At 47.3% G+C, this 17800-nt stretch overlaps 1 protein-coding gene across 1 annotated transcript in view; it reads right to left on the bottom strand.

The window, feature by feature from the left end:
- Nucleotides 1-1580: 1580 nt before the first annotated feature.
- The window catches only part of PLA2G10 (phospholipase A2 group X), a 16510-nt gene continuing 290 nt past the window's right edge, over nucleotides 1581-17800 (bottom strand). Inside the window, exons 2-4 of the mRNA XM_034669570.1 lie at nucleotides 14308-14461; nucleotides 12542-12648; nucleotides 1581-1723 (exon numbers count right to left, since the gene is read on the bottom strand). Of these exons, the coding sequence (XP_034525461.1) occupies nucleotides 1581-1723; nucleotides 12542-12648; nucleotides 14308-14461 (404 nt within the window). The remainder of the gene's footprint in view (nucleotides 1724-12541; nucleotides 12649-14307; nucleotides 14462-17800) is intronic.

Genomic DNA, 17800 nt, shown 5'->3' with positions numbered 1-17800 from the left:
TGAGAAGGGGCGTTTATTGAAAATATTCAGAACCTTTGATGCAAAAATTGCACTTCTGCAAGTCTGGTGTCAGCAAGAATTCATGTCCCCATTCAAGGTCCTTCTAGGTGGATTAAGAATCAAATTGATGAGACAGATCAACAGAAAATCAAATGTAACTTTGGACATATGGGGAATCCATCCAGACATGGCTGTTCCAAAGATGGGCAAAACGAGGCCAAATGTTATCCTGAACTAAGGTAGGGACGTGGGCTGTCAGAGGGAAGGGATGCGTTTCGCAGGCGTAAGAGCATATGTTTGGTAATGAGCTGTTTGTCCTGCCATGAAGATGGGCCACTCAGATACGATTTAACCCTCATTCTAGGACAGACCCCCAATTTAGATTCTTCTAGGGAGCTAAAGGAGGGGCAAAAGTTCCTCTTGAGCCCAGAGGGTCTCTGCTGCCTTCAGCTCAATATAATCTTCATACCAAAGTGGCCCATCTTGGGGCGGCCTGCCCTTGGCCACGACACTGGGTTAAGCAACAGTAAAAAGAGGGATGGTGGGATGTGGCAAAGATTTATTCACTAGCATCCTCATCACATCAGTAATCAATAAAAACTGGAAATATCAGTACCCAGAAGTGGGCAGTCTATAAAACAGTATGTTATACAGTTATTTAAAATGAAGTTTCCAAAGGTTTTTTAATGACCTCAAGGAAAACTTAAGGAAGTCCTATGCTGTGATCTCAACTGCATTTTTAATTATCACAGAAAACACTAATGATAGCACACAGAGATACTAAAAGTGGTTACTCTGGATTGTGGGAATTAGAGTGATTTTTTTTCTCCTTTTTATTTGTCTTTATTTTCCTTTATCTTTAAGCATTGAGTATGTACTGCTTCTGTAACCAGGAAATTTAACCATTAGGTGGAGTGGGATGGAGAAGAATACTCTTTCTTAAGCTCTAACTACCACACTAGAACTTCATGGGAGTGGGCTTTTTTTTTTTTTAAGATTTTTTTTTATTTGAGAGACACAGAAAGCACAGGTGGGGGCAGGGGGGTTGGGGGAGGAGCAGAGGGAGAGGGAGAAGCAGGCTCCTCGCAGAGCAGGGAGTCCAACCCCGGGCTCGATCACAGGACCCTGAGATCATGACCCGCGCCGACGGCGGAAGCATAACCGGCTGAGCCACCCAGGGGCCCCGAGGAATGGGCATCTTGTTTATGGCCTCTTCCCAGAACACAGAACAAGGCCAGGCACGTGGTAGGTGTTCGTTCATGTTTGACCACCCGCCGTCAGGAGCAGGTTAGAACACAAAGCTCAGCGCTTTTCATAAAGGGCGAACCTCAAAAATAGTACCAAACCCAATACAGCCATAGGCATAGTTGTGGGGTTTTTTTAAAATAAGCACGGGACTTTTGACCTTAAACTGGAAGCCACACAGACTCCAGCCCCAAGTTCCGGCAGAGAAAGCAAACACGGGTTGCAGCTTTCACACTTGGCCTCCATTCCCTCCTGCAAAGAACTGAATGCAGCTGTTGATGAGTGAAAAAGAGTATTTATTTCCTTATGCGAAAGAACATTCCAAGTTAGGCTAGTCAGTCACACTTGGGTGAGCTCCTTCCGCATAAGAAACGGGGGTAGAATAAGTACTTTAAGTTGTATTTAGTCTGGGCTAAGCAGTAAGCAATCTCCTTGTCACACTTGCACAAGAGCTCCTGGCATTTGTTCTTCGTTGGTCCTGGAAGAAGTAGGGAAACCGAGTTAGAGCAGGGCCTCGCAGACACTTGACAATAAACACTAGGGAAGCCAAGAATCTGGAGACAGGAAGGGTCATAAGTAGCATCTGTGTGATGCTTGGCAATTCACCATGTGATCTCCGTCCTGGCAACTTCAGAGGGGAGACAACGTTGGCCCCATTTTACATAAAAGGAACCTGAAGTTCCCAGGGAAGTGTTTTCAGATGTTCAAGTCCAAGGTCCATGCGACCTTCTGGCTTCTCTTCTCATCAGTATTACCCTCCCTCCCCCTGAGGATCCGTGCAGATAAGCAGTAGGTGCCTGGGATCAATCCAGAGCATTTTTTGGGGTTACGTGCTCTGCTCATTCCTAGCTGGGGGATCTTGCCTAAGGAGTCTGAGCCAAGTCCTCCCTGGAAATGGGTTGTGGAGAAGCCCGTGTAAGGCGCCCAGCAGGGGCTTGGCAAGGGACATGCATCCAGTCAATGTTGGCTCCACTCTTCCCTTCAGGAGTGCGTTCCATCTTTCCCTTCCAGCCTGAGCCTGCCTGGTGGAGACGCAGAGGCTGCCACTCCAAGGTAAGTCTCCTTCAGTCTTGGTAGTAATCCCGCCATCAGAGATTCACTGCTCGGGGTTAGAAAGATTTCCTGATCTTTAAATGGTATTTTACTAATCTAGAAGGTATAATGCCTGAAACAGCTTTGGAAATCTCACCTAACCATGCCACCCACTGCCTCTCAGTGTGGGCTTTGAATTATTCACGTACATGGAAATACAAAACCCGGCCATCATCAAATCCTTCCAAATTCCCTCCAGAGGCACAGTGATGTACCAACTTTGGAGTTAACCAGCTCAGTCATGGATGGAGCAGCTCTGTGCCTTGAGACACATGACTTCATCCCTTCTAGGTGTTTCCTTAGGGCAATACGCGGATACTAAGAGTATCTACTTATAAGGGCTGCTGGGAGAACGAAAAGACACCCAACAGATCATTCTACCCAGTGATGCAGGGCATACAGTAGACATTTAGTAAGCTGGAGCTGACCACCTCCTGCGGCCAGCTACTCTTTAAGGATCCTCTCATATTCCCTGGAGTAGTGCCTGGGTGGCTCAATCAGTTAACCATCTGCCTTCGGCTCAGGTCATGATCTCAGGGTCCTGGGATTGAGCCCCACTTCAGGCCCCCTGCTCAGCAGGGAGTCTGCTTCTCCATCTGCCCCTCCCCACCACTGGTGCTCACACTTTCACAAATAAATAAAAATAAAATTTTTTTAATTGTTCCTTGGTGACCCTCACAAGGTGAAGTGTGAGACTTCCCAAACTCAGGTCTGTGGCAGCTTTAGGATTATTGCTTTAAATCCCCTCATTTTTAAATAGTCAATTATTAAATAAATAAAATATAATTTAATTATATTAAATGGTAGTAAATTACATTAAATTCTAAAAAAATTAAAAATAAAAAAATTCTTTCATTGCCATAAATAGAAAACCAAAATCTTATACCATAAATATAAGAGACTGGTCAAAAAACAAACAAGCAAAAACAACAAAAACCAGTGGGGGTAAATTTCTAATATTAAAGGCTAGTTAGATGCTATTGCCTACGTAAAGGCTGTAAGCCCCAAATCAGGGTGTCTTGGTTTAAAACAGGGAGATTAGGGCACCTGGGTGGCTCAGTAGGTTAAGCATCTGCCTTCAGCTCAGTCATGATCCCGGGGTCCTGGGATAGAGTCCTGTATCGGGCTCCCTGCTCAACAGGGGGTCTGCTTCTCCTGCTCCCTCTACCCCTCCTCCTGGCTTGTGCTCTCTCTCTCTCTCATGCTCTTTCTCTCTCTCTTTCTCAAATGAATAAATGAAGTATTTTTATAAAAAAACCCAGGGGAGATTAGCAAGTGTAAGAGAGGTCTAACCTCTCCAGCTGTCAGACCATCCTACAACCAAAGCTTGCTCCTTGCCTAACTGGAAAAATTAACAGAGGACGGAAAGAGAACATCCTTATCATGTAAATTCATTGTGAAACTTCTCACACTCTGGAAAACTACTGGAAAGCGAGGACAAGAGACAAACACCCCCAGGGGCGCCTGGGTGGCACAGCGGTTAAGCGTCTGCCTTCGGCTCAGGGCATGATCCTGGTGTTATGGGATCAAGCCCCACATCAGGCTCCTCTGCTATGAGCCTGCTTCTTCCTCTCCCACTCCCCCTGCTTGTGTTCCCTCTCTCGCTGGCTGTCTCTCTGTCAAATAAATAAATAAAATCTTTAAAAAAAAAAAAAAGAGACAAACACCCCCAAATCCAAAAGCCTGTGTTTAAACGCTCTGCAAAATGCCTTGGTTATAATTCCTTAAATCGGTAACAAGAAGTAAGGACAATGAACACCAGCGTTTATTGTGTATTTATGCAGAGCCAGGCTCTGGGCAAAGGGCTCTATGGTCCCCATCTCACCCAGCCCTCAGGGCTGTGCCACAGGCACCCCAACCTTCCAGAGGAGAAATTCAAGAAGGGGCAAGAAAACTAGGATCCCAACTGGGTCTCATGATCCGTCTACAGGGAGGGAATGGGGAACAGACTCAGGGGACGTGCCCACCCTTACAATTCATGTTTGTAACACGGGATTCTTTAATAGGGTTTTAATGACAGAGAAACAGCTTATACTTGCAAAAAGTAAGGGGCACAAAACATACTGCCATATATTTTTTTACACTTGATCTTAGCCAAAAGGCCGAGAAGTGATGCCATGTATTTTTTTAATGATGCACTTGAAAAAGACAGGAAAAACACCACAAGGTTAGCTAAGGGGTTGTCTGTATAGTATCAATGGGAGTTTTGTTTCCTATAAAACTTACATTTTGTAATCTCAGACTTTTCTACTTTGAGCCGTATGATACTTTCATCACAGAAAAAGCAATCCCAAACAAAATTTGAAGGGTCACTATTTCAAGGTGTAATTTAAGATATCTGTTAGATTTAAAGTATCTATACCACCGAGTCGCAGTGCCAAAAAGAGGTGACCCGTGGGGGCTTCAGTGGCCTTCCTCCCCCTCTAATATTCACCAGGTTCCCCCTTTACCCCCTCCCAAGAGTCTACAAATAAAAACGATCCACATTTTTTTAAGTGCTCTTGCCCTGTAAACTCCCCTTCCAGAAAAGTCCCCGAGCCAGCCCCCAAGCCCTTTCTACATACAAATTCGAGAGATGGCTCAACGGTGCCATCAGACCCAATGGTTCTAGGACTTGATGCCACAGAACCCTCACGCAGGTGCTCAAGGATTTATGATTCGCCACGGTCTCTGCAACCACGGGCAGCAGGTGATGGGAAAGTGGTCAAAATCAAGTACATTCATGTCCCAGACCAGTTGTTCTCAACTGTGGGCATTTACCAATGTCTGGAGACATTTTGGGGTCATCACAATGGGGGGGGTGTGCTACTGGAGTCAAAATGTCAACAGTGTTAAGACTAAGAAATTCTGCCATAGGTTATTATCTTGCTTTATTTTATTTTGTTTAATTTTTTTACAAGATGTTATTTTTGAGTGATCTCTACAGCTAGGTAGGGCTCGAACTCAGAAGCCTGAGATCAAGAGTTGCATGTTCTCCTGACTGAGCCAAACAGGCGCCCCTTATCTTGCATGAAAAGAAAGAGGTCGACCCCTATGTTCCAAGATGTCCAAGACACGATGTTAAGTGAAAACAATGATAAAATATATGTAGCATGATCTGATTTTATATGTGTGTGTATACACACACACACACACACACACACACACACACACACAGATCTGGTGGAAGAGATGCCCACCTTACTAGAAGCTAGTTAACTCGGGTGGATGGAGTGTCACTTTCTTTTTTTTTTTTTTTAAGATTTATTTATTTTAGAGAGAGAGTGAGCAAGAAGGGGGGAGGGGCAGAAGGATTGGGGGAGAGAGAATTCTTGAGAAGACTCCCTGCTGAGTGTGGAACCTGACGTGGGGCTCGATCCCAGGACCCTGAGACCATGACCTGAGCTGAAACCAAGAACTGGCTGCTCAACCGACTGAGCCATGTTGGTGCCCGCTCTACCCTACGATATTTCCTTAACGTTTGAGTTTCTCGCAACAAACACGAGAATGAATGGACAGATAGATGATGATTGGTAGATAGATTGTTGACAGATAAAAAATAATGTGTAAAAATCAATAACAGAACCAGACCATCCAGGAGCGAGCCCTCTGCCTGTAAACTTCCCCTGGGCTGCCGCACAAGAGACACAGGTACCCCCAGAGCAGCATGACCCCCTGGACTCCCGAGGAAGGAGCCATTGACGCTCCAGGCTGGACTCGTTCCCACAGAGCTGGCTGTCTAAGGATAGACTCACTGGAACGAATACCCCAGCCATCTCCCCTCCTCTCACCCATCCATCTGTATGTCCTCACCAAGACCACAGTCACAGCCTCATAACCAGTGCTTGGCTTCCATCCTTCCTCCTTCCAGTATATGCTCCATACAGCAGCCAGAGGAGTTCCGTTAAAATGCAAACCAGATCATGTCCCTCCTCTGTTTAAAACCCTGGCTCCCCATCTCAGAGGAATGCTTTCAACGTTGTGTACAATCTGGACCATATCACACTGACATCATCACCCACCACTCTCATCTAGGTGACTCTACTCCAGCCTCACCATCCTCCTTGAGCTTCTTGGACCACCCAGACATTCATTCCTGCCTCAGGGCCTTTGCACTGGCTGTTCCTACCACCTCTTTACATGGCTCCTCTCACATTCCCCAGGTCTCTGTTTCAATAACATCTTATCACTGCTTCTCTGGCCCCAGACCATTCTATATAAAAGAGTATCCCTTACTCAGATCCCCTGCATTTTTTATTGAGGTGAAATGCCCAAAACAAAATTTACCATTTTAACATGCACAAGTCAGCGGCATTTAGTACCTTCACAACGTTGTGCAACCATGACTCCTATCTAGATCCAAAATATTTCTATCACTCCCAAAGAAACTTCATACCCATTAAGAAGTCACTCCCTTGGGGCACCTGGGTGGCACAGCGGTTAAGCGTCTGCCTTCGGCTCAGGGCGTGATCCCGGTGTTATGGGATCGAGTCCCACATCAGGCTCCTCCGCTATGAGCCTGCTTCTTCCTCTCCCACTCCCTACTTGTGTTCCCTCTCTCACTGGCTGTCTCTATCTCTGTCGAATAAATAAATTAAAAAAAAAAAAAAAGAAGTCACTCCCCATTATCCCTCACCTGAGTCCCACTAATCTTTCCAGGCAACCACTAATCTGCTTTCCATCACTATGGATTTGCCTATTCTGGACATTTCATAAAAATGGAGTCACACTTTATGTGACCTTTTGTGTCTGGCTTCTCTCTCTCAGCATCATGTTCTCAAGATTCATCCACATTTTAGCAAGTATAATACTTCACCTGCTTTATTTTCCAACACAGTACTTACAATAGCCATGAGCACAGACACTATATCCCGCCCTCCTCCTTCTAGACTACAGAACCTTGCTTCTCCGTCTTGCCCAAAACCTAGCATGGAGCCTGGCACAGAGTAGATTCTCAATAATATCTGCTGGGAGAATGACCAGAAAGCCATACAAACCCAGCATCTAAACTTTATTATTCTCATTTGATGGATGAGGAAAACGGATTCAGTAACTTGTCCAACACCACAGCACTAAGTGGGGGGCGGGGGGGGGGACACCAGGATTACAGCCAAGGATCAGCTGACCCAACGCCTATACCTGCCTTGTGCTCTGACCCTGCTCCCTGAACAAAAAAGTTTTTCTTTCTTTCTTTCTTTCTTTCTTTCTTTCTTTCTTTCTTTCTTTCTTTCTTTCTTTTTCTTTCTTTCTTTCTTTCTTCTTTCTTTCTTTCTTCCTTCCTTCCTTCCCTCCTTCCTTCCTTCCTTCCTTTCTTTTCTTCTTTCTTTCTTTCTTTCTTTCTTTCTTTCTTTCTTTCTTTCGAGAGTGAAGGAGGGGGAGGGGTGTACAGAGGGAGAGAGAGAATCTTAGGCAAGCTCCACCCTCAGTGCAGAGCCTGATGCAGGGCTCAGTCTCACGATCCTGAGATCATGACCTTAGCCAAAATCAAGAGTCGGATGCTTAACTGACTAAGCCGCCCAGGCGCCCCAGAAAGTTTCTTTGAAAAGCAAGACTTGGTCTCATTGCCCCATGGCTTCAGCATCATGTTATTCAAGAAGAATAAAAACTTAAAAGGAAAAAAGAGCCCCCAAGGATTAAGCTTAAAATAAAGGCCTGCCAGTAAATATTATTATAGGCTTTAAATTTTTTTTAATATATTTAAGTCAGGCCCATAAATGGAAAATGGGCAACACCTGTAATTAGGTAAACGGCTATGTTCGGAGTATCTCCAAACAGAATAAGAGAATATTTTTAGCCAAAAACAAATGCAGAATAGATATTTTGGTTCTTTTCGTTTGGTTCAGGGAGGGCAGTTCTGTAAACAGGCATGAGCTCCACCAGCAGACACACCAATAAATAGTTTACAGACATCGCTTTCACATGCTCAGCGGCAAGTGGAACATGCAGGTTGAAGGGAGAAGGGAGAGAACTTTAACAGATTTCCCAGTCAAGTCCCATTTCACTTCCTCTGTGCCCACCCTGGGAGGGGGCAGTCTGGGGACAGGGGATGCACCCAGGAGGAGGCACATGACCACCACATTAAGAGAGTCACTTCTTTCTTTGAGCTTCATTCATTTTCCCCAACTCTAAATAAGAGGGCTGGACAGGATATGTCTGGGACACTTTCAGCTTTTAACTCAGCTTTGCTCTTATACCAACTGCCTCTTCATGCTAGGGAGATGCAGCTGAGTCCATGAATATCTAAGACCCTCCTTCCAGTAACCCTTATGTTGGCTTCCTTCCCTGCAGCGCTGGAGCTGTGGGTTTAATGGAGAGTCATACCAGATCTTTCGTTCTCTCTAATGGAGGTAGTGGAGGTCAGAGAGAGGTTCAGATCAGGCAGACAGCTGGAGGAGAAGGGATGGGAAAGAGTAACAACCCAGTCCAATCTCTTTATCATGCTATAAACGCTTTTTTCATCTTTGCAACACCCATCTTCCAGGTAAGGAAACTGAGGCACAGGGAAGTCATCCATCTAGGGCCAAGTGACTCACAACCAGGTACCAAGACTACTCAGTGGGAAGAATGAGTCTCTTCAACAAATGGTGTCAGAACAATGGAATATACATATGCAAAAGAATTAAGTTGGATCCCTACCTCACACCGTATACAAATATTAACTCAAAGTGGATCAATGACCTAAATGTAAGAGTTCAAATTATAAAACTGTTAGAAGAAAAGTGGGGTAAGTCTTTATAATATAGGATATGGCAGTGGATTCTTAGGACACCAAAAACACAATCAACAAAAGACAAAATAGATAAACTGGACTTTATCAAAATTAAAACTTTTGTGCATCCAAGATGTTATCAGTAAAATGCAAAGACAACCTACAAAATAGGAGAAAATGTTTGCAAATCACATATCTGAAAAGGGTCTATGATCCAAAATATATAAAGAACTCTTATAACTCAATAACAAAAAGACAACCCAATTAAAAATGAGCAAAGGGGCACCTGGTGGGCTCAGTTGGTAGAGTGTGTGACTCTCAGTCTTGGGGTTGTGAGTTCAAGCCCCATGTCGGGTGTAGAAATTACTTAAAAATATTAAAAATTTACAAACAAAAAATGAAAATGAGGAAGATTTGAATAGACATTTCTCCAAAGAAAATATAAAAACGGCCAACAAGCATATGAAAAGATGCTCAACCTTGTTAGTCATTAGAGAACTGCAAACCCAAGCCACAATGAGATACACTAGACACCTCACTAAAAGCAAACAGACAAAACAAACAGGAAGATAACAAGTGTTGACAAGGCTGTGGAGAAACCAGATCCCTCATACATGGCTAATGAGAATGTGAAAGGGTGCGGCTTCTGTAGAAAAGTTTGGTGGTTCCTCAAAAAGTAAAAAGAGAATTACAGATGACCCAACAATTCTACTCATAGTGATATCCCCCAAAGAAGTAAAAACAGGCACTCAAACAAATCCTTGTTCACAAATGTTCAGAGTAGCACTATTCCTGGTACTCAGAAGGTACAAAAAACCCAATGTCCACCAATGGATGAATGGATAAACAGAATGTGGTCTATCCCTACAAAGGGAATGTTACTCAGCCATAAAAAGGAATGAAGTTCAGCTATGTGCTACCACATGGATGAACCTTAAAAATATGATGCTAAGTGAAAGAAGCCAGACACTAAAGACCACAGATTGTATGATTTCATTTATATGAAATTTTATATATATAATTCATTTATATGAATTATATATATAATGTTATATATAATGCATATTCTGTTATTATATGTAATATACAGTTATTTATAACATGTTATTATATATGTAGTAACAGAGTTCAATTTATATATATTATATATCAATATATTATATATAAAATAAATATACATTATGTATATTATATATATATAACATAACAGAATTCAATTTGTATATATAAAAAATTAGAATCGGTAGATCCATAGAGATGGAAAGCAAATTGGTGGTTGCCAGGTGTTGGCGGGAGGGGGATGAGAACTGACTGCTTATTGGGGTTCTTTTGAGGGAGAGGGTGGAGCTGGAAGAAAATCTTCTGGAGCTGCACAGAGGTGATGGATGACATTACTAATGAATTAAACATCACTGAAGTTTATACTGTAAATGTTTAGTTTTGCATTATGTTTATTTCAATCAAAAACAAGAAAGAAAAGAAGTTACAGAACCAATTTCTGGGTCAGCAGCCTTGCCTACCTTGTACCTATACTATTCTCATATTTATTTTTTTCTAAGGTTTTATTTTTAAGTAATCTCTGCTCCCAATGTGGGGCTCGAACTCACGACCTCAAATCGAGTTGTATGCTCCACCAACTGAGCTAGCCAGGTGTCCCATTACTTCCTTTTCTTTTTTTTCTTTCTTTTTTTTTTTGAGAGAGAGAGTGTGTGCCTGTGAGTGGGGGAGAGGCAGAGAGAGAGAGGGAGGGAGAGAATCCCAAGCAGGCTCCACACCCAGGACAGTGGAGCCTGACACAAGGCTCAATCCCACAACCCCGAGATCACAACCTGAGCCAAAATCAGGAGTTAGATCTCAACTGACTGAGCCACCCAGGCATCCCTACTTCCTATTTTTAAAATGGATTCCGTTTTTTAATTTATTTGAAAGGAACCTATATGTGGAAAAGACCATCCATCAGAAGGAAATCTTAAAAATAAATGCATCAGTCCTTTTCTTACTGCTTTGTTTAAAAAAAAAAAAACCAGGTTAAAAAAAAAAAGCAAACCAGTAAGGTTGCCCCGAGGGACACTTAACATTTTTTTTTTTTTAAGATTTGCTTTATTTATTTGAGAGAGAGTGAGTGAGAGAGAGCAGGAGAAGGGGCAGAGGAAGAGGGAGAAGCAGGCTCCCCACTGAGCAGGGAGCCTGATGCGGGACTACCCAGGATCCTGGAATCATGATCTGAGCCTAAGGCAGAGGCTTAACCAACTGAGCCACCCAGGCGCCCTGACACTTGACATTTTTAATTGCTGTTTTATTTTTCTTTTAACTTCAGAAGTGGCTGGTCATGTAAAATGTACAAGGCAGTTAGGATGGATAATGTTATGATTTTCCTCATTAAATACATGCTGATTGCAGGTAAAGACAGGTAAGTAGATAAATGGGTAGGTAGCTGAATAGGAAGAATTTTTTTAAGGCAGAATTCCGTTGATGAACGGAAGAGTTCTTGGATATAAACCTGCTCTCTCCATTAAAAAAATAAACTCAGCGTGTTCCAGGGATGTTAATCTAAAGTAGCACTGAACTGAGACTTTCTCCTCACAAAGTTAGAAGGATTAAAGGAGAGGGGTGCCTGGCTGGCTCAGTCATTAAGCGTCTGCCTTCAGCTCGGGTCATGATGCCCAGGTCCTGGGATCGAGTCCCACATCCGGCTCCCTGCTTGGCGGGGAGACTGCTTCTCCCTCTCCCCCTGTTGCTTACCCCTACTTGTGCTCTCTCTCCGTCTGCCCTCCCACCCATCCATCTGTCCACTTTTTTATTTTATTTCGTTTTGATGCCTGTCAGAGTAATTTGCAGAGATCGGGCACTTCACTCTGGCACAGATTCAGGCTATGTATTCCTTTTCTTTCTAAGCTTTGACTCCCGAGTAATTCATGAAGACATTCCCTTTGTAAAAGAAAGGAAACATCCCGGGAACGTGAACTTGCCTTCCACCGCCACTGCCTCAGCCTGACCCTGTGCCTAGGGAAGACCACAGCCAGCCACCCGCAGCATGCCATGTATCTCTACATACCTTTTTCTGAGCTTTGCAAGTGTCTACATGTAGCCATGGAAAGTAAACATGCTACTATGTTGCAAGCTTTTTTTTTTTTAACAGAAATTGTGATTTCCTGGACATTGTCACCCTGCAGTTTGCTTTTCCACTCAACACCTTCTCGTGTCAGCAGGTGGTACCACCTCACACCTTTCTGCAGGCTGCAGAGGGGTCCCCAGTAAGAATACATCGTGGGTTTATCTACCCACGCCCCCACCTGATGGACACTGAGGTCGTTTAAACCTGGTGTCGTTTCTTTTTAAGCTTTTGTCCCGGTTTCTTTGTCTATTTCTTGTAAGTGCTCCGTGTTAAAGATCACTTACAGTAGACAACCCCCTAGGGGGTTGGTCCCTGGAGTGTTGGGAGCAGTGGTGAGCTACTGCGGCTGGGATGCTTGGGGCCGATTGGGGACGTAGGTGTGGGCACTGCTGGGGACTCACCGCACACGATGTTCTGATTGTTACACTGCCAGGAGTAGCGCTCTACCTTGGGTGAGCAGCCAGCCTTCTCAGCATGGGTGTAGCAGCAGTCGTGCCGCTGACAGCACCTGTGGAAGGCAGACAGGCAGACCAGCAAGTGGGTCTCTTGGCCATCCTCCTATGTCAGCACTATGGGTCAGTGAGCACACTCAGGGAGCCATCGTCTTCTGGTGCAAGCTCTATCCCCAAGCATCCCCACCCTGGGAAATAATTTTGCTGACCCGTGTGTGGGGTCTGCCCTGGCTCTGTCCCCTGGCCTCTGCCTGTCTCACTCTGTGTCTCTGAGCTCCAGCGCACCTGCCTCCTCTCTGTGTTGGAAGTGAACCAAGCCCTGCCTGCCTCCTGACTGTGTGGGACCTGCCCTCTGCCTGGGACATATCCTGCCCATCCTTCCTCCCTCCAGGTCTCAGCTCAAGAGCCAGCCCCCATCCCAAGATGTCATCCAGCTCCCGACCAACCTCCCCAGTCTATGACGGTCTCCTGGTTACACCCTCTCATAAAACTGGGTTCCTTCCCTTCAGGGCAGGTTTATAACAAGACTGTCATTTTAGGGAGAAGGCTGATGAACATCTGTCCTCCTCACTGGCTGGAGCTCTGTGGGGACAAGACCATGTCTGCCCCACTTTCCACAGTGTCCCCAGCATCCAGCCCTGGGTCTGCTACATTAATAGGACCTCAGTCATCATCATCATCATAATAAAGATAATTTGCTGTTGAGCAATTCTGAGAAACATCCACAAACGTCCCCAAACCTACCCACCATTCATTAATTCATTCATTCACTGGTACTGTCTCCATCCAGCCACTAGCCCCACTGTGTCCAGAGCCCTCAGTGGGATCTGGCAGGGAAAGGTCAGCCAGATGCTGCTCTGCCCTTAAGGAGCCCCCAGTCTGGGGTGGGGGTGGGGGGCGGCAGACAAGCCACCAGACACCACATGCATGGTGAGAAAGTGCTGGAACGTGGGATAAGGGGAGGGAGACTCTGGGAGTCCGGAGGAGAAATGCCTGAGCCACATCTGGGAGCTTATATAGGAAGCAGATGACCATGTACCCTGTGCAGGAGTCTTGGAAGCAGGAGACTGAGCAAAGACCCGTCTGGGACAGTCAAACCCTCCAAGCAGGGAAGAGACCATCACACTGTGCCCTCGGCCACCTCCTACTAGCTGTGTGCAAATGGGTGAGGGCTGTGCCTCCCTGAGCCTCAGGGGACAGCCCTCCTGCCTGCCTCTGAGGATAAGTGAAAGAAAGTCATGGAAAGATATAAACCCACAGCCTTGCCCAGAATGGGTATTTCTCACATGGCAGCAGAGAGCAGTGATTAGGGGCATAAATCCAGCCAAGCTGCCTGGGTTTGGATCCCAGCTGTGGCCCCAAACAAATTATTTAATCTCTCCCACCTCAGTGTCCTCATCTCTGGAATGGGGTTGTTGTGAGGACTGAGAGGGCTTCTCAGAACAGTTCCTGGTGCATAATAAGTCTGATTGACTTTTTGTTATTTTTTCAGCCCAAGTAATTCATCCCATGGCCAGGCTGGGGGACAGCTGGCACCTGGGGTTTGTCCTCATTGGCCACATCACCCAGGAGGTCCTCTTCCTGGAAGGTTGCACCGTGTGCTGGGAACTTGCTGGTCCAAACAGAAACCTCAGTTGTGGGTATTGCCTTATATAGGCCTTAACTACCCCAGGGGTTGAGAGACCCTCTAAGCCCAGGCCCAAGCATGCACTCACCAGTCGATGGCGTCACGGGGCTGGCCATGGCCACCCAGGCCACAATAGCAGCCATACCTTACGTAGGCCAGGGGAGTGCGGGTGCCAACACAGCTCAAGGTCCCTGCCAGTTCTAGAAGCCCACGCCGGTGCACATGATGTGACCTCTGGGAAGCTAGAGGGAAACAAAGGTCAGATGTTGCAGGGCAGGGCTTGGGGAAGGGCACTAGTCTGAGAAGCTTGGATGACTGTTTGGGTTTGAATCCTGCTTCTCCCACTTCCTCGCCATGTGATGTCGGACAACTTACTCAACCTCTCCGTGCCTTGGTTTCCTCATTTATAAAATAGGGAGAATGAAATGACATCATGCATGTAAAGCCCCTGGCACATGACCAGCTCTAACTATTATTAAAGTCTTCAAGGCGGCCCTAAAAGAGAAAACAAGTCACGGAGCCACAGCATCTGAAAGGTCCACCACTGGGCCTTTGCACAGGCTGGCCCCTCTTCCTGGAATGTCCTGATTTCCAATCTCCTGCCCTTGACTACTCCAAATGAAATCAGACGGCTAGTCCCACATCAAATGTCTGTCCATTGCCTGTGCTGGGCACTGGGCATCAGAGATGAGCTAAACAGGGTACCTGCCACAAAGGAGGGCTCCCCTGCAAGGGCTTTCCTGTCTGTGGGTCTCCCCTGTCCCCCACCACACCCTTCCAGAGTCTGGCTCAGGGCCTTTTGTGTCTTCTCTTATTTCCACTGCCCAGGCATGACTTCCCCCCACACAGGACGGCCTGAGCCCAGCCATCTGTCTGGATTCCAGCGCGTCTCTAACACACAGCAGTGCACAGGAAGGGCGACTGGACCCCCTGCATTTCATAGGTGAGGAAGAGGAGACCGGGGCAGGAAGGCCAACCCCCATGGTCACACAGCCAACAAGAACCTGATCTTCCTGGGGGGCTCTGACCCAAGCTTCTGACTTCCAAACCAGTGAACCTTCCTCTTTACCCAATAACGGCAAGGGAAGGAGGCCCGCCAGGGTGACAGAGCTGAGAAGCACCAATGGGCCCACTGCTTGGGGTCAAAGGCCTCCAAACCCCTGTGACAGGGACGTCCAACAATCCCAAAGCAACTCCTCCTTCTAGTGAAGACAACGAAGGAGTCTGCTCTCTGGCATTGGTCAAAACACCAAACAGAGCAACAGTGAGCCTCACCCCATACCAGCCACCGTGCTCTGCAATCGACAGGCATCTCCTGTTGTCAACAGCATAGCCTCCTTGTCTTGTGGGCAGCTGTTACCCCACTTACGGATGGGGAGACTGAGGCTTAGAGATGCACAGGGCTGACGAGGCTCGGAGCAGAAACTCATATGGGAGCCTGCCTGATTCCTGGGTATCCGCTCTCCATGGCTTGGGGACTGAGGAGCCAGGCCAGGTCTGCGCATTGCATCTGCCCATAAATTCTCATCTCTTTTCATTTAAAACAAGTTTTCAGGGGCGCCTGGGTGGCTCTGTCTGTTAAGTGTCTGCCTTCGGCTCAGGTCATGATCCTCTTGGGATGAGTCCTGCATTGGGCTCCCTGCTCAGCCGGGAGCCTGCTTCTCCCTCTCCCCCTGCCTGCCGCTCCCCCAGCTTGTGTGCACACACACTCTCTCTGTCAAATAAATAAAATCTAAAAAAAAAAAAAAAATTTAAAACAAGTTTTCATCACCCTGACTTTTTTGAAGAGTTCAGGCCAAAGTTAAACCCATTGTTGTTTTTCCTCGGTGGAAAAAGTAACATATTTGTGGGGGTGGGGGAATAGAGATGAGTTAAGTAGAAAGAAAACATAGAAACTAGTTAAAAGTTTCCCCTTCCTCTCTGGGTGACCAGTCCTCGCTCTCGCAGAACTGGCCAGGTACTGCTCCCAGCTGCCCACACCATCTGCCTGAAACTTCCCGGGGCTCCCACCACCATCCAGATAAAGCTCAGGGGCCTCACCGCAGCCCAGAGGCCCTGCACGAGCGGGCCCCTCCCACCCTCCCATGTCCTCTCTCGACACCTCCACGCAGACCCTGCTCATCATTAACCTCTCCTCCAGTTGAATTTCCCATCACGGATGCCCTGCGAGGCACATGCCCTCACCCCATGCTCACCCAGCTCACCTGTCACCTCCTTCTGTCATCCGCCTGCCCCCAGGTGACCATAGGGGTTCTTACCACGCTGTGCAGCTGTCTGCTTATGGGAGTGACCTTCTTTTTATTTCTTTCTAAGATTTTATTTATTTGACAGAGAGAAAGCGCAAGCACGGAAGCGGCAGGCAGAGGGAGAGGCAGAAGCAGGCTCCCTGCTGAGCAGAGACCTACATGGAACTCAATCCCAAGACCCTGGAATCATGACCTGAGCTGAAGGCAGATGCTTAACCAACTCAGCCACCCAGGCGCCTCTGGGAGTGACCTTCTCGACTAGGAGTTCTTTGAGGGCAGATCTCTGCTGTAGACAGGTCCAGATCCCCTGGCACACAGTGGGCTTCCAGAAAAGGTCCCTTGACCTCCGGATCCACCAAGCCCATTGGAACATTCCCCATCTAAGCATACCTGAAATGGCCCCAGTCCTAACTCCATACCCTAAAGCTGTCCCCAGAGGTCCCCCACCCCGACCTGACCACACTCTGGCAATCTCAGGGTCCTGGGCACAGCCCTGCAGAGAACCAAGGCATGGGGCAGCCGTCCAGCACTGAGTTTGGAACCAAGGAAAACACTCCCTCCGTGCCAACTTAGGTGAGGCAGGTCATTCTGGGGTCTGTTTGCTCTGTCTGCCCGCGACAGCCTCTACTTGGGAGTGCCGAGGCTGTCCAGGCGTCCCATAGGCCTGAGTGTGTGTGTGTGTGTCTCTGTGTCGGGCTGTCTGGTATGCCTGAGCTATATGCGTGTGTTCATATGTGTGTTCCCTCCGAAGTCCGTTTGCTCGTGTCCCTGTGTGAACCTGGCCGTGAACCGCACACCTGAGTGCCCAGGTGAGGCTGAAGGTGCTCTGTGCCCGCATGTCTCCCTGCTTGTGGTATGTCTGTAGAGTTTCCTGTGAGTGGGTGTGTCTGTACACCCCAGAAATAGGCAGGTGGTGAGGAGACCTCTCGAAGGGTGATGGCCAGGGGCAGGTGAGAAAGCCTTCTGTTCTTCACCTGCCCCTCCCACGTGTCCCCCTGGCAGCCTGACCTTAGACCTTGGGGACAGGTGGAGTGAAGGATCAGTTCACAGACCCCAGGCCAGGCGACTGGAGGGTGCCCCGGGGGGCGGGGGGCAGGGCTGGGGGACGGGGTTCCTAGAAACCTGGTAAGGAATGCAGCAGTGGGGCGGGAAAGGAGCGCTGGGGGCTTCCGGGGCCCCGGGGGGTAGGTTGATGAGTCGGAGGGGTTGCAGAGGGACGGGAAGGCGGGGCTCCGCGTTCCTCCGGGGGCCCCACTCCTCACTCACTCACCGGCGCTGGGCCCGAGTGCGGATCCCAGCAGTAGCAGCAGCAGCAGCAGCGGCAGCGGCGGCAGG

The sequence above is a fragment of the Ailuropoda melanoleuca genome, chromosome 10 (genome assembly GCF_002007445.2).
Source record: "Ailuropoda melanoleuca isolate Jingjing chromosome 10, ASM200744v2, whole genome shotgun sequence".
Classification (NCBI taxonomy): domain Eukaryota; kingdom Metazoa; phylum Chordata; class Mammalia; order Carnivora; family Ursidae; genus Ailuropoda; species Ailuropoda melanoleuca.
This window is presented reverse-complemented; position numbering and strand designations above follow the sequence as displayed.